Below are 17738 nucleotides of genomic sequence, written 5' to 3'. Positions count from 1 at the left end.
AATATCTCTTACTCTTCATTCGCATCGGCTTTACATCTTTCTTCTTCCTTTTTGTGACTATATGTAAACTGAAATTGACAGAAAATCTCAATCTTAACATCAGTCTGATATCTAACGTTAAATGTGCGGTGATTGCAATAAGAATTCGGATATGCCTTAGCAATTAAACTTTTATAACAAAGTACCATACCAACCGTGCTAGTTTTCAATGTTGACTTAAGTATCGGACATTTAACTACGAAAGTTGTATTTTATACACTTTGAGACTTTTCTTACGCAACACGTATTCAAATCAATATAACTTGCTTATTTCTGAACGGATTTTGTTGAAATTTGGACCGAAAATAACTCAACAAATATCTGATAATTCCTGTGAATTTAATTAAAATTGTTTACTAAAAAATATATTACATTACAAATTAAAAACATCACTTCAAAAGCTAAATCTCAAAATCGTAAAACGTAAAATAATAACAATATAATAAAGTATTGAATATCCCAAATGTAAGTGGTCATACCTTGTGTGTGCTCGCATGGCTCGAACGACGTGTACATATCTCTTTTTCATTGAAGCCACGTAGTTAAGAATTAAACGTTGAGCGATGTTTCGCCACTCTTCCACAAGGGCCCGTTTTAATACACAGAGTGAGACTTTTCTTACGCAACAGTTTTCAAGATTGAATATATCAGTTATGATTAAAGAATTTGATTTAAAATTGTAAATGTGATCGTTTGACTACATTTGGTGCCATCTCACGTTAAATTCGTTCATCCGTGACGATCTGACGCTGTAGCACGTGGGTAGGTAGCCTGCAACGTGTTTGAGTATTCATACAAGCTATACTGTTTTTTGAATTCGTTTTATGTTTTCCTGGTGCAAGAACCCACATTAACTGATGAAATTGAAATAAAATTAGAATTATACAGCGTTTCATTATTTCCATGTGCAAAATGATGAAACCGTACTTACTCTACAGTGTCAAAAGCGTCATATTGTCATGGATAAATGATGTTATCGTAAGCTTGCATATAATGTAGCATCACTCATAACGTAGATATTCATATTTGAAAAGTGTTGCGTTAAAAAAGCATCCAAGTGTAAATTAATTAAATACCATAATATGTGACTGGTTAAATATATAAATGGCTGAAACTAAGTGAAAATATCTTTTCAGACAAGTTTTTACCACTTCTTGTTATTTGATTATGTCTTACAGTACATCTAACTAGTTAAAAGAATTATACTCAATCCAAACGAATAAAAAGTGGGATTATGAATGTTACTTTGACTCTTTATATATTGTCTTGAGGTAATAAATGAGTTATTGTTATGTCACACGGACAATTATGTGTTTATATGTTTTTACTTCGAGATATGTGCATTCTCCATTAAGATCGACAATAACCCATCACGTTTTCCTTTTCACGATTTCCTCGTGCATTACTTAATTTACTATACCAGTGTGCTACACAGTAGCGTGTACCTGCACATTGTACGATGATACCACAGAGATTGATGCAGTGAATTTCTGTGAGAAAATGATGATTATAGCACCTGTACACGCATTAAGTGTATGCATACACAGCCAGGTGATGACTTTTTGGGGGGGGGAGGGGGGGGGGGGGCATATAATCGCCGCTTCGTCTGTCCGTGGGTCCGTGTGTCCGTGTTTCCGTGTTTCCGTGTGTCCGTCCGTGCACAATTTTTGTCCGGGCATTTTCTCAGCAACTAATTACCGGAATTCAATGAAACTTTAAGGGAAGCTTCACTACCAACAGGAGATGTGCATATTATCAGCCGGTTATGGTTGGATGATTTTTCACATAGTTATGGCCCTTTGAAATTTTCTATAAACTGTACATATAGTGCAATTCTTGTCCGGGCTATTTCTCCCCAACTACTGACTGGAATTCAATGAAGCTTTATGGGAAGCTTAACTACCGCGAGGAGATGCGCATGTTATTTGTGGGTTTTGGTTAGATTATTTATTTAGAGAGTTATGGCCCTTTGAAATGTTTAAGTTGCTAACTAATCCATCGTATTATTTTGTCCAAAGTAATAAGTTATGCCCCTCAAAACGTTTCCTTTTATCTGAATATATAGTGCAATATTGTGACCAAAAAAAACTTTGGGGAGTACCTACCGTCTCCGAGGGTTTCTTGTTGAAAGATGCTGGTCGACATAGTTAGAGATTCCTGAGTTCGGTCTTTGTTAATGTTTGTTTCAACCAAAATATCCAGTGGCATTGTACATTTACCAAGCTTATGGCCGTTGTTAGACTGTTTGGAGGAAAAGTGTTGTAAAATAATGGATGCTTACATGTTGAAGATCCGGAGCTAAATTATTTGGAGTTGAACTCTGATTTTTTCTGGGACCATCTAGCTGGAAGAATTCACAACTTTATCAAATCATTTTATAATTTTAACAATCACTTATAGAATAAATCTTACCGTTCTCACATCACATTAATTCCTTTTATAATAACATTAGTTGTGACAGCAACGAACGGTGTATAAACGGACGGCATGACTGTAAATTAAATTGTTTAATGTTGATGATGGTGATGATGATTATTACCTTTTTGTTGGCCCGAACCGACCCTATTTTTCGTTAAAATACTTTTTAGGTTACTAAATTCAACCATGTCCGAATAATTAACGTTAAAACCTCGGGAGAAATCGATAAACTAACTTATACATCTCAAGAAAGACATGTTGCAAAAGATTTGGAATACGTGTATAACATAACATCCTTATCAGAGTGGGATATTACTCTTTTTTGGTTAAAAATAAATAATGAATAAATGAACAAAAAGTTTGGCCGAACGCCTACCCTTTTTGGATGCAAACCAATTAGTTTGCTTTATACTGACAACACTAATTTACTGGAGGTTAACCACTTTATCGTTACTTTATTTGCGAGTCATTAGTCATATTCATTTGAACGCGGGAGATTTGCGTGTAAACAATCGCGCAAAATTGCACAATCCCGCAAATTTTTCATACACAATCGCAAAATGATGGCCTTAAGTCCCGCATTGTCGTCTCCACTTATGAATAACCAGAAACACATGGGTCACATACAGGTAAATAGAATATGACAGCATTTGTGATGCTTTAGTGATGATAACAAGTTATTGATTCACCTTTTAGTCTTTAAGAAAAAAACGTAAAAAAATAAGGCTACGCGGCTTCATGACTTGTGAAACAATGAGTGGCAGTTTGAATATTTTAAAAAAATCGAATTTAACTATTTTCAAATGTATGTTCAAAGGTCTATCAATAAACTTTGATGTGGATTTGGTCTTCTTCAAAAGTGTTGATGAACATTGTTCATAAACTGTGACATTACTCCTCATTAGCTTTTCATTAAGCAAGTGGCAAGTCTTTCTGCACTAGTCTAATGACAATTTTTGCCAGCACAAAATCTTCTATTTAGAAGGAGTGCTGTATCAGAAGAAGTAGTTGCAATAATCCCTTGGCTCAAAAATTTATTTAGCCAATTTCGTCTTGCTATGGCAAAATTCTTCTATTTTGGGCTATTTTATTAGTTTTAATGAAGAAAAAGTTGTAGCCAAATAGAATTTTCTTTAGCCAAATAGGTCATTTTGTAGCCATTGGCTAATTTGGCGAATGGCAGAGTAAGCCCTGAATCCAACTCCCAGCTATTGACTCCGGGTCGCTGGGAGTTGCAACTGCTTACAGCATTTTCCATGTCCAGAATCCGGGCGGCAGTTAAATCCAAATATTAGCCACATAAACTATTTAATGGCACAAATAGTGCGTAAATATATCCATAATGCGCAAATAAAAACAACTTACATGATATGTAATACTTGCATAATATTGATATTAATCCAAAGTTTCAAACACGTCAACGGTGCTTTTAAATGTATATGTTTTTGCAATGGACAAAGCCAAGTATTCCGAGTATTTCCGGGTTTTGTGTTAAGTTTTTGTTTTGAGTATTTCTCCACAATTCACTAGCAAATTTATATCTGTAATAACAGGTATTGTGTTTGTAACGATGTACATGTATTAGGTTGATTTAAGTCGATTTTATAGACATACGTGAGACATAATTTGTTTACATTAAAAAATGGGTTACAAGGAAGTACTCTGAGCTGTACATATGTACTTATAAAAGCTCAGAGCATTCAAGAAGAACTACAGAAGAAGTAGTTACCCATAACAAAAGAATGGTCTACCAGCAAATTAAAAATAAATTAAGCTGTTTTGATTGGAAAAAAATACAATCATCATGATCATCAGAGCCCATGTTAACTAAAAAAAACGTATGCTTCTTTATTAAGCTATACAAAGTATGTAACCCTCAGTGTTTGCTTAAAGCATACATGTTTTTAAATCTAACTAATAACATTTTAAAAGTGCAATTTTCTTTCAAGTTTTAATAACTTACCTAACACAGCAAATCTAGTTTCATAAATTATAAAAACTATGTTTTAAATGAAAATACAAGTATTAAACAAGTTTCATTAATTATAGAAATAATGTATTAAACAAAAATATAAGTTACATGAACTATATATATATGTAAAACATGCTATATTGAAAATATACCTCGGGGACAATGCATTTGTGACTGAGTGCTATGTGCCTTTTTGACTGAAGAGCACCTTGCTATAATCTATAGAAGTATAAATATTTATAGTAACTAAATATTCATAATTCTAAGTAAGTTGTAATATTCTTATACATGTTATCCCTCCTGTCGTAGTATTCTGTTTTAAAATTCTCTTGGAAGGGCCTTGTTCCCCCATGAGTGAGAATATTCATGAAAAAGAAATTTTGTCAGCAAGTTGTTAAAAGGAGTATTTTGTGACAAAAAATTGAATATCATGTTTTTACAATATTTGCACTGGAGAATGATGCATGTGCATTTTTCCTTGCAGGTTATCTTTGGGCCAATGTTTTCTGGAAAAACGTAAGTACTGGTACTAGAAAAAATATATAAAACCTATTCAGCATTTGTTACATTTGTCTCTTTTGTTTACTTTATTAAAGACAAACTTGCCTGCTTAATCCTTAAGATATGAAGTTTTGCATTCAGGTTTTCCTGCTTAAATCAGGACTGACAGCCTTGCATACATTCAGCGATTTTGTTTGGCCTTATTAGGAAAGTACCGCTACAAGCCCAATTTGGGAAAAATGAGCGCCAAAAACCTGACATTGGGAAAATACGTGTCATGTAGTCAGATTGAGATTTTGGTGTATTTGATTTGTTGCTAACAAATACTTTAAATTGATAGCTATGTGTTGTTAATATTGTTTTTATTTGGGTTCAAGCTATAGTGCTTCAAATGAAAATTAACTTCTTGTTTTATAATAATACACTTACTTTTTGTGTGTGGGGGGGGGTGACCTTCAATTGGATTTTTTTTTAATAGCAAGTTGGAAATTTTTAGGTTTTTCCATATTGGGAAAGTGCCATTTTCCGGTACTTTATAATGAAGGGAAAAAAATCGCAGACATTGGCTCTATTAATATGCTGTATTTACCTGAAAATGTTTAATTAATTGTATAAAACTATCTAAATATAGGTATTTTTGTCAAATATTACTGTTGTTTCCACTATTGTTCATAAGAACTGAGCTGATGAGAAGAATGAAGCGATATCAGATTGCCAACTACAACTGCCTGGTTGTAAAGTACGCCAATGATGTCAGATATGATAAAGATGGCATTGCAACACATGATAGGTAACTTAAATGAATGCTTTTTAACCTTTTTTTTCTTTTCTTTTAAACTCTTTGCAAAACATGGATTGTCATAAACCAATAATGATGGAGTGTAAATTTCCCAAAATGCTACTTACCTTGCAGGACCAATAATTACATAATTTTACTCGCTGTTGAAAATTTGAAGTGACCTTAAAAAATCATGTTATAGTTCAGAAATTAATATTAACTGCTTTATTGTTTGCTTATTTGGTGTCGTCCCGATTGTCCCACATTTAGAAATTCAATACACCGTACAAATAGGTGTGAAGAGGCGTAAGATGGGTAATACAAGTGTAAAAAATATCATGTCTAGGATTTATTATGATTAACTACGATCAAAGTATAAAACGATAACTATCTATTGTTTGTCTGCTGTAACATAAATACAATTTAAATTTAAAAAAAATAAGATAAATAAAAACTGTTATTTTATATAATTAAATAACAGTTGAACATCTCAAACATGCATTAATATATATCCATGCGTTATCAATAAATTAACCTAACTTCACTTTTTTCAAAATTCCACGTTATTTATTTACTAATAAACACGAAGGGATGAGCATTTTGCTTGACGGATTCAGATTTGTATTTTAATATGTATACTTGTATACTCATTGATCTTATAACAGTGTTACTTATAACTAAGTAGTGTTAGTATGCCATTCGAATTAAAGTATACAGAATCTTTATTCAGAGGGGAGATTAAATAACGGATTGAATGATTGATCCTTTGAATCGAAATATGAAGATTAAATGGAGATTGTTAATAAACAAATTACCTGAGATTGTTTGATTTTTTAATACATTCATATTTCATTTTTATAGGTATTAAATTGATTGGTGATTAAATATAAAATGTTAATAAAGTGTGTCTATATTCCCTCTATTGGAAGAAAATAAAAATAAAATATTTATCGAGAAACACTTTTGTGTTTATGTTTTGTTAATTTAATCAAATAAATACACGAAATAAATACCCCTTTTCGAGCCCCAGATATGCGACTTACCTGTATGTTCCGTTATCGATATTTTACTCTTAAAATAAAAATGTGGGACAATCGGGAGTAAACCGCTTATTTGTACATCCATTTGTATTATGTAAATTTTTAATAACTATTTCAGAAAATTTCCCTTAATAGCAGTTGACAGTACAAAATGTACAAAATGTTTGAACAGACAAAAAAAAATGCATTTCTGTAAATAAGTATTGCTGCAATCCACAAGCTGCAATTAATTAATAAAAATTTGCCTTGGTAACTTACATATAGTAATAAACATTCCTGGATTGGTTGGTAACAAACTTCTTTTGTAATATTTCTGGTATTCCAAAGTTCTATTAAAGAACAAATACAGAGGCATTGAAAAATTAACACCATTGTATCATTTTTGTTGCATTTCCCAATTTTATATGTGGACAATGCACTGGCCCTATTGGACTATGATAAGATGAATCAAGCTCACCTGACTGCATAGTTAATTAGGCATAATGAACAGATGAGTGGAGTGGACTCACTGTAATATCTGTCACCCATAAAGTTGTGGTTATGACTTCAACTACACAAATGTATATGTTTTAAAACGGGTGAAAAAACAGGATTTTTAGTTGTAGTAATTTTTAAGGTGCGCTTGCTTTTCATGTTTGATCTTTTTATTTATCCACATTCAACAGACAAACTTTGCCAGCAGTATCGGCCAGGATATTGTCTGAACTGAGGGCAAGTGCTGATCAGTATGAAATTATTGGCATTGATGAAGGTCAATTCGTAAGTATAATTGGGTTGTGTTTAACCACAACCATTCAATTTTCAAATTCTCTTCAATAGACTTGTTAAGATTATGTTTTTACAAATCATCCATTTAGCACTGTACAACATTTCTATCGTAGTCATGGCTTTCAAATGTAATTAAGCTTAGTGTATAGCTCATCAAATATTGTTCATTCTTCTATGAAAGTGAATTTTTAGCTCACCTGATTGCTCAGGTGAGCTTTTGTGACCGGTCTTTGTCTGTCCGTTAACATTTGCTCGTAAACACTCTAGAGGCACCATTTCTTGTCCCATCTTCATGAAACTTGGTCAGAAGCTTTGTCCCAATAAAATCTCGGCTGAGTTCGAAACTGGGTTGTGCCAGGTCAAAAACTAGGTCACTAGGTAAAAAAAATAAAAACCTTGTAAACACTGTAGAAGTCACATTTCATGCCCAATCTTCATGTAACTATGTCAAAATGTTTGTCTTAAAATGATATCTTGGTTGAGTTCAAAAGTGGTTCCGATCCGTTGAAAAACATGGCCGCCAGTGGGCGGGGCAGTTTTCCTTGTTTGGCTATAGAGAAACCTTGTAAACACTCTAGAAGTCACAATTTTTGCCAAATCATCATGAAAGTTGGTCAAAAAATTGGTTCAATTGATGTCTCAGACGAGTTTTCATGAAATTTGCTCAGAACATTTGTTTTCCTTGATACGAGAGTTGAGTCAAAATATGGTTCCGGTCAGTTGAATAACATGGCTGCTGGGAGAGGGGAAGTTTTCTCATTATGCCCCCCCCCCCCCCCCTTTCGAAGAAGAGGGGGTATATTGTTTTGCTCATGTTGGTCCGTCCGTCCACCAGATGGTTTCCGGATGATAACTCAAGAGCGCTTATGCCAAGGATCATGAAACTTCATAGGTACATTGATCATGACTCGCAGATGACTCCTATTGATTTTCAGGTAACTAGGTCAAAGGTCAAGGTCACGATGACCCAAAATAGTAAAATGTTTTCCGGATGATAACTCAAGAACACTCATGCCTAGGATCATGAAACTTCATAGAAACATTGGTCATGACTCGCAGATGACCCCTATAGATTTTCAGGTCACTAGGTCAAAGGTCAAGGTCAGGTGACCCAAAGCAGTAAAATGGTTTCCGGATGATAACTCAAGAACGCTTATGCCTAGGATCATGAAACTTCATAGATACATTGGTCATGACTCGCAGATAACCCCTATTGATTTTCAGGTCACTAGGTCAAAGGTCAACGCCACGATGACCCAAAATAGAAAAATGGTTTCCGGATGATAACTCAAGAACGCTTAGGCCTAGGATCATGAAACTTCATAGGTACATTGATCATAACTTGTAGATGACCCCTATTGATTTTCAGGTCACTAGGTTAAAGGTCAAGGTCATGATGACCCGAAATAGTAAAATGGTTTCCGGATGATAACTCAAGAACCCTTATGCCTAGGTTCATGAAACTTCATAGGTATATTGATCATGACTCGCAGATGACCCCTATTGATTATCAGGTCACTAGGTCAAAGGTCAAGGTCACAGTTCCAAAAAACTTATTCACACAATGGCTGTGAAGGTCACGGTGACTCAACTTAGAAAAATGGTTTCTGGATGATAACTCAAGAATGCTTACGCCTAGGATCATGAAACTTCATTGGTATATTGATCATGACTCGCAGATGAAATAATTATGAAACTTGACCAGGATGTTTGTCTAGACAATATCTAGGTCAAGTTTGACATTTGGTAAAGATTGAATGAACCGACTTCTCTGGTGAGGGAACTAGGGCCATCTTGGCCCTCTTGTTATAAATAAACATGTGTTTAATGGGAGCTGCAAGATAACCAGATTTTAGGACTGCTTTTGAGTCAAACAGCATGTTAAATAGTTTAATCTGTGTTTCCAGTTTCCAGATGTTGTTTCATTTTGTGATGAGATGGCAAACCGAGGGAAGATTGTGATAGTTGCTGCTCTTGATGGCACTTTCCAAAGAAAGGTGCACTTAACTTTGAATATATTATTATTTTGAAAATGAACCTTTCTCTGGGAAAAGGGGGTTTAATGCATGTGTGTAAAGTGTCATCCCAGATAAGCCTGTGCATTGCACACTGGCTAATCAGGCACGGCAGTTCAGCCTTAACAGGATTTTCATGAAGAAGCAGATATTTCCTTTAAACAAAAAATGTAATAAGAGCTTAAAGTGTAGTCCCTGTTGAGCATGTGCATTAAGTCCTGTTTTTGCAGTGCGAGGCACACACATATATTACCAAGTTATATTTATAAAGAAATCGCTCTCTTTTTTCTTATAAAATTTCTAATACTGATATTCAGAATTTAACAATTATTCTCATGCACATTTCGTGTCGGACATCCAAAACTTGTAACACTCAGTAAAGAATACAAATTTATTTACTTTCTATCTTTATTTTCATGAGAAACATGCTAGTATTACTTTGTTTATTCATTTGATTATATTTTGGCAAATTCCATTCCGGTCGGATAAATTTTGAAACGCTGTCAAACTGAATGTCTTACACTTTTCTGGAGCTTTGGGAGGTTGTATGTTGGGATATTATTGTTTTATATCAATGTCACACATTCTGAACTGTATTTTTCTTGCAGGGGTTTGGTGATATACTAAACTTGGTCCCGTTGGCTGAAAATGTGATAAAGCTTTCTGCTGTTTGTATGACATGCAATTCAGATGGTCACTTCACAAAGAGAATCACCGCTGACCAGTCGGTGAGTTAAACAGTGGTTTACATCAGACGTTTTGGGTCAAATGTTGGGTTGAGATTGATCTTGCAAACTTGTTTTTATCTTCCACATACACCGCATACAATTGAAGTACAAGAAATGTGCTACAATGTACTCTACTTTAACAACAGTGAGTTCTGACATTCTTTATATGGTCAAGTAACCAACAAAATAAATTAATGCATGTATTTATAAAATTGAATTTTCCATGTGTAACAAAACCATCCAAAAACTAAATGTAAATAAAGAGAACATTTGGAAACATGAAAAGTATTCATTTAGATAAAAAAAAATTATAGAAGTGTTTCATCTGATTTTCAGAAAATAGTTTTTATGTGATGATTTCAATCTAGGTTTACATTCACTAGTCCATTGGTCGTTTTAATTAATTTCATTGTATATACCTTAATTACTCAATGTTTCCGGACACACTGAAAACTTTGATACGAAAAATATTCACAAAATACAGGTGTCCGAAAACTTAGAGTCGACAGTTGAAGTGTCCGAAAATAGCGTCAATTGTATCAACGACTACCTGTAATAGCATGCGCTTGTAAAATACCATGCCGTATAGTATATATTACAGTTATAAATGTTTGCACTGCATTTTAAATAATTTTAAATGCTGAATTTATTTGACAGAAAGTTACTACAATGTTGCACTTTGACCAACGAGTTCAAAGATAGGCATGTGATGTACCAATACTCGCTAGTATGAACCGTAATTGACGCAATAAAAAAGCAAACTATGAATTCTTTGTTTGTTCATTTCCGATAGTTGTCTAACACATACCATTGTTCTTAAAACTTGCAATAGGCAGCATCGTACTTGGAAGCTTTTACTATTTGTCACAGTTATTTTACTGAGAAGGGGTAGTACCATTGCGGTAGATAATTGAACGGTTAATTGACACTACCCTGGTAATTGTCATAACGCTTATGTTATCGGGCGAAACCATTGTTTAATACCGGTTTGAAAGCTTATTTACCCAATGATGCAAATGTAATGGTACGTTGCCCTCAGGCATGAACCTGCGATGTTTTATTATGTTAATCTGGTTGTAAAACCCCACGATCGAAGTGTCATTAGATATCGAAAACAGGACCGAAATTTGGTAAAATAGCGCTGTACAATATACTGTCCGAAAACTTAGAGACATTAATTATGGACGAAAACTCGTGTGTCCGAAAATTAAGAGTCACGAAAAATAATTATTTTTGCTAAAAATAGGGGTGTCCGAAAACATAGAGTAATTACGGTTGTCATAAGTGAAAGGGTGCTGTGTTATCAACATGTGAGTCTAGCTGTGTGAAAAATGGGTTTTTTATGCATGTGCGTAAAGTGTTAGTTCCAGATAAGCATGTGCAGTCCTCACAGGCTGATCAGGGATAACACTCAGTGTGTGTTTTTTCCGTTTAAATACAATTTCTTAGGGGTAAGCCCTGTTAAGTAAAAAAGTGTTGTCCCTAATTGGCCTTTGTATAATACACTGTCTTATCTGAGAGAACACTTTATGCACATGCATTCAACTCTGTTTTCCCAGAGTGTTTGTCATTTATTTCAGGTGGAAGTCATCGGTGGGGCTGACATGTACCAGGCTGTTTGTCGTGACTGCTATAGATCAACAGTGAAAAAATCCCCAAGAAAGTCCCCTTACAAATCCCCATACAAGTCTGAGAACGTCAGACCCTCTGGCGAAGTTGTACTCTCGCCACAAAAAGGCACCCCTACAGTGCTAGGTGAGAGGTCGATCACTAGTCTACAGAACGGCATCAACAGGCAGCTCTTTGTTTCCTCTCCTCCAAGAATATAGGTGATCAGGAAATCTACATCACCTTTGGCAGATCATATGAGCCACAGGGCCCTCAATCTGTCAAATTCACGGCCGAAATTCGGCCGCATTCCCCCACCTGAAAAGTATTCTTTTTTCCCCTTTTTGGGGGAAAAATTCCCCCTTTAAAAAAAAAAAGTTTTTAATAGATAGATGTGTCTCATGATTATTATATTTCAATTCTATTTTAATTTAATTTTGTTTAATCTTGTCAAACATACTTAATTATGAAAAAAATCAATGAATATTGCGCAAACATGTACAAATGTAATAATTAGAGAGTAATTAAAAAATCCCCCAAAAAAGGGAAACGCAGCGAAAATTCCCCCTGCTATGGGTAGCGACCCGCTTCCCCTAAAATAAATTGAGGGCCCTGAGCCATGTTCTTGGAAAAACTGGGGTTAATGAATGTGCGTGAAGGGTCGTCCCAGATTAGCTGGTGCAATCTGCACAGGCTAATAAGGACGACACTCCACTTTTTATGGAATTTTTGTTTTGTTTAAAAAAGTCTCTTCGAAACAAAAATCCAGTTAAGGTAAAAGTGTCTTCTTTTTAAGCCTGTGTGGACTTCACAGGCTAATCTGGGATGACACAATGCACATGCCATAAGCCCTGTTTAACCATTAGGAGGCTCATGCCAACCATCAATGCAGCTCAATGTTTTGTTGTAATAAATACTTACTTTTATATATACTATATGCAAGTTGTAACTTATTTATGTTAGTTATTTTTGTAGATGTCATTTAGAGCCTGGGGCTTAGTTAGTGTATATTTGTTTAGTTGTGTGAATTTTTTAAATATTTATTTGCATGTTTAAACATGAATAATTTTCCAATATTCTCTATATTCAAATTCTTTAACAAATGGTTGGATACCAAATCCCATTCAATTCGCCAGTAAAAAAATCACAGATTGATCATTTTGATTGAAAAGGGATATTTACAATTGAATGTGTTTGATATCTAGATATAGTGCAAACAAAGTGTGCACCATGGGATTTAAGTTGTATTATGCATTTTAAATAATCATAATTATGATATATATATTGATATATTTTTAATTTATTTACCTTAAGCAATAAGCTGCAGGTTCATGTTTATCTGAAACTGCAAAAACAATTCATTAATTGTATGGAAAAAAAGTAAGCTGCATTGTTTTATTACTAGTATCTTTTTTTCGGTCTCAAAACTTTTATTTGTCTAATCAATTATCTTTGAACAAAAGCTCAAAAAAATGATGAAACATGTTGAAGAATTAAAGTATTTATTTTGGGACCAGTGAATAAGTTGCATGTGTTCATTCTAAAGTTTTTATATATATTTACCAAGAACTATAAATGTAAAATTAAATATAATAATGACCGTGTTTGCCAGAGCTACAAAACTATTGAATTGAAACCAGTATATAAAATGATCTTTTTATCGTAAAGAAATTCCTGTCAGTGACTGTGTAATCCTCTTCATTTGCTTTGTTTAAACTTTTGTATTTATTTATAATTTTCACATAACCTTGCTTTTTATAGTCCTTATACTTTTATGTTTCTTTGTTTCCTTTTTGTGAACTTGTAATGTTGTAATTGTATGTAGTTTCATTGTTTTTATCACATATATAGCTTCATAGTTTTATCACGTGTTTTATTATCTTAATATGTGATATGTTTTATTGTACCTCCTTTATAATATAAAATCCATTTGTGAGCTATCACACTTTGTTCTGTGATTTGCCTCTTCAACTTTTAGCTAGTCTTCAACTTTTAGCTTGTTGCCACTAGGGATGCAACATTTTTTCTCCAATATTAAGACCATGTTTTAAACTGGGTCAAGTGTGGGTCAAAAACAAGGTCACCAGGTTTATACAAATTTGTTACCACATTTATGACTCCATTCATATGAAACTTGGTTATAACTATTCACAATATGAAGGAAATGTTTATATCAGGGTCAAGTGACGCCAAAAACTAGACACCCAGGTCAAGTTTTCAATAATTGATGTCTAAACTCAATTGAGCGCTCTTGTAGGTTGGAGCTATAAAGATTATAAAAAAATAAAGTATTTTGTAAAAACACAACATATTTATTTTGTTGAAACATTTAATGTGAATGTATGCGTTTCAACTTCTCAATAGAGATAATGGTTACATAAAGCATGTGTGATAAACAGTCACCTTATCCGGTTCTGGAGCCTATGAATTATCACTTTGTGTCTTGTTGCCTGTCTAAATGATAGTATGTATTTTACCTCAATGTGTTCTTTTGAGTAGACACTTCATACTTAAGTAGAAATAAAATAGTATGGATTGTAAATGTGGTTTGTTTTGCTTCAGTTTCAATACTTACATATGGCTCAGTTAAACTTAATACAAAAACTTTAAGATGTTTTTTTTTCAGAAAGATTTTTGAATTGTCGATAATTTCACTGACAGTGTAACGATCATAAACAGGTCTGGTAAGCTGCTAAAACTTCCTGCTCAAGCTGGTTTACATGTTACTCAGCCTGGTTGGTATATCTGTAAATGACAACTTTCCTTCATGAATAAGACATACCGGTAGGGAATGGCAGTATAAATAAATGACTTGAGCTGGACACATGGTCTCCACATGATGTTTTTGTCCCCAACCGGTTTGCGCTCTGTGAGTCTGTCTGTCTGTCACACTTTTCTGGATCCTGCGATAACTTGAAAAGTTCTTCATATTTTTTCATGAAGTTTGAAACATGGATAGATGGCAATATGGACATTATGCACGTCATTTCGTTTTGTTCCTACGTCAAAAATTTTGGTTGCTATGGCAACAAATACATAAAAAAATATTGTGACAATGGTAGAAATTTCTGACAATGGTGGAGCCGGTAGGGGACATATTGCTTGGCAAAAGTCTTGTTTTATATGTGGCTACTTGTACATAAGGTGCAAAACGTTAAAAATGCCGATTGATTGAGTTGTGGCGTTAAACGGGTGTTTTACTGTCAATAACGTTGCATTGTCCATTGAGTGAAGATGGAGAAATTTTGAAATTGAGTGTAAGGTTAGTTGGAATTTCATATAGGACCAGTAAACAGGTCAAGACCGTGGGCGCTGTTTTTTTTAAAGAAAAAATTAGCTAAATGGCTGTAGTTATGCTCTGAAACAGGATTGCCATGCTTCTTGTTTGAAATTTGCCCGTAGAATGAATTAACAGTCTGGACAAGCAGTATCAATCTCATATTTGACATCTTAAGTGTGACCTTGACATTTGATCTCAGCGCATATGCGCGACACGCGGCACTGTGATATGTTTGATCAACAAAATGAAAATCCTGGTTGTTCGGTTCGGCATCGTGGGATGATTGCATTAAACAAGTGGTTTACAGTTAATAACTATCGTTGAATTAGCCAATCTTGGTGAACTTTTAGATGTAGCAAGCTTGCTTGGCGACCTTGCTTGGGATTGAATTTTAGGTCAAGGCCACTGTAAGTTAGACTGTGAAAACGGATCACGCTCAACAGCTTGTGTTTAGATGGAGGTAATGCACTGAAGTTTTGATGTCACTGGCACGCAGGCCTAGCTTGTAATTGCATAAGGGATCAGTTGTGTCAAGGTCAGTTATTTAAAAATAAACGCGTGGTTTAATATCGATATAGAACTCGGTCAAAAGCTTGAGCGTGCACGTCGCGACCGGGGCGAGATTTTCTTGAAGACTTCTCGGAAGAATCGGCAAGCGCAATTTTTATGGTACGTATGTGAATAGTTGTTTTCTCTACATTGTCTGTAGAGGGTCGGAAAGTGAAACTTCTGCTAATCCTGTGAGTACCGTCTAACAAGGACTACCACTGACTTCGCAGACTCCCAGAACTTTGAAGATTCGCCGAGCGGAATTCTTATGGTCCGTGTGTAGATAGTGGTTTTTAGTACATCGGCGGAAGAGGGATGTGAGCAGAGGGGCGTAGAGAACTGACGGGGCGGACCTGAAGCAGCGATGCAGACCAGGACTTTTGAGGAGTGGTCTTATGAAGATTATGGAAGCGTCCCAGAACGGCGGTATTCAGTACGCTCAAAGTAGTGGGAGAACCGTTTTGATGTTCGGATCTGGTGGCGTCAAGAGCGGCCATTGAGGCGGCGCAACGCGCTAAGAGCTGAAAGGAGTTGTCTTTGCATTTGAAGATTGGCAGCACTCCCTTGGCGGGACAGCCTTGCTCTCAAACGCGGGGCAACCAGACATGCATTGTTTTGAAAGTGTCTACAAGTGCACATTAAGATCTCGTCGGCCACCGTGCACTGATCTATTTGGATCAAAATTATTGTCTTTGGGGTATGTCCGCGCAGCCTGGGCAAATTTGACTTGGTTTGGCTCAAATTGTTTTCCCCTGACAGGTCACGTGGGCTGGTCAGCTTATAGATGCAGTCATGAAGACGCAGTGGGGTCTGTAAATAAACCCTGGAATACACACACACACACACACACACACACACACCGTTTCTTTAGAACGAATTTCAGGCAAAAATTGCTATTTCACAAAGTTTTACATTTGGTTTCTTAAAGATTTCAACGTACAAATTTAGTAAACAAAGTGTGTACTAACAACGTTTGTATTTACTATACCGGTAAGCGTGAAAGCAGTAAATTTGCATGTAATGTTTAGTAAACATCCTTTGGCATGGATATCTGTTCAGAGAAAACCAAACTGATGACCAACAACACCAACGGCATTGGCATCAGGGTCTGTGACAAGAAGCTAAACACCATCGAAAGCTTCAACTATCGCGGAGCAATTGTCAAAGAGGCTGGATGCAACCATGAAATAGCGCTTACATAACGTTTAAGACCATATGGAAGGACATGGTCCTCAGCTAAAAGATCAGACTGATGGAAACGATCAGAAGATAAACTATCAAACTGGACGGGGTTGAGGCTTGGCGAAGCCTTGAGACTGTTCGAACGACGAGAGGAATGACAAGGGCTGGCTGCCAGGTTACCTGTAGACTACCGGTTCAGTGAAGTAAAGACATAAAATGGCAGACAATCTTAATTTTGTGGTTTCTGTTTTTACTCCGAGTACGATAATAAGAACACATTGTTGACATACTAGAGCTCGATTGGTCATTGTCGGCTCTGGTTCTAATTACATGTACCCCGGGTACGGAAAACATACTAAAACGTACCCGGTAAATTAATGTATACTGTACCAGAGTTTTATTCCAGCCCATAATCCGATGTCGTAATACGCGCTACGGAATACGAAACAAGATTATCTTTGAAAAAATCTACCTTAACATTCATTTTTGAGTATGAGTTTCGATAATATAGATGCCATTTTGCAAAATATTGACATAAGAATGAACATAATTAATTAAAATAATCCGACAACGACCAATTTAGCGTTAGAATTCCCGGGTACGTTTTTAGTATATTTTCCTTACCCGGGGTACATTTAAGTATACTTAAGAGTACTCGGGTACATTTAAGTAGTACCCGAGCCAACAATGACCACTCGAGCCATACTATATATAGACACTCAAAATGTAAGCATGCATCCATAGTATTAGACATTCATTTATTTTTTCATCAACAGATCGAACATAATTTAGAATGACATCGCAATGTGATTGATGGTTATCAGATTGGATAGGTCATACCACTACATCATGCACGTTCA

General features: G+C 35.2%; 1 protein-coding gene across 2 annotated transcripts; it reads left to right on the top strand.

Annotated features, from left to right (window-relative positions):
• The first annotated feature begins 1477 nt into the window (after positions 1-1477).
• On the top strand, positions 1478-14409 carry LOC127866750 (thymidine kinase, cytosolic-like). Of its 2 annotated transcripts, none has more exons than XM_052407532.1 (7): positions 1478-1590; positions 4914-4945; positions 5607-5720; positions 7414-7507; positions 9424-9513; positions 10140-10259; positions 11840-14409. In XM_052407532.1, exons 1-7 carry the CDS (start codon positions 1540-1542, stop codon positions 12086-12088), a joined length of 750 nt encoding a protein of 249 aa, XP_052263492.1. In that variant the 5' UTR covers positions 1478-1539; the 3' UTR covers positions 12089-14409. The 2 variants fall into 2 exon arrangements, with proteins under 2 accessions (XP_052263492.1, XP_052263491.1); XM_052407531.1 differs by lacking the exon at positions 1478-1590 and adding an exon at positions 2930-3086.
• Positions 14410-17738: the final 3329 nt, after the last annotated feature.

The sequence above is a fragment of the Dreissena polymorpha genome, chromosome 2 (assembly GCF_020536995.1).
Source record: "Dreissena polymorpha isolate Duluth1 chromosome 2, UMN_Dpol_1.0, whole genome shotgun sequence".
Taxonomy (NCBI): domain Eukaryota; kingdom Metazoa; phylum Mollusca; class Bivalvia; order Myida; family Dreissenidae; genus Dreissena; species Dreissena polymorpha.
The sequence above is the reverse complement of the archived record's forward strand: the minus strand, read 5'-3'. Positions and strand labels throughout refer to the sequence as shown.

Coding starts and splice junctions, on each gene's coding strand:
- LOC127866750 (XM_052407531.1), top strand. CDS start 3,018: ATGATGGCCTTAAGTCCCGCATTGTCGTCTCCACTTATGAATAACCAG. Junction 5,721..7,413: donor GGCATTGCAACACATGATAG/GTAACTTAAATG, acceptor CACATTCAACAG/ACAAACTTTGCCAGCAGTAT. Junction 9,514..10,139: donor ATGGCACTTTCCAAAGAAAG/GTGCACTTAACT, acceptor TTTTTCTTGCAG/GGGTTTGGTGATATACTAAA.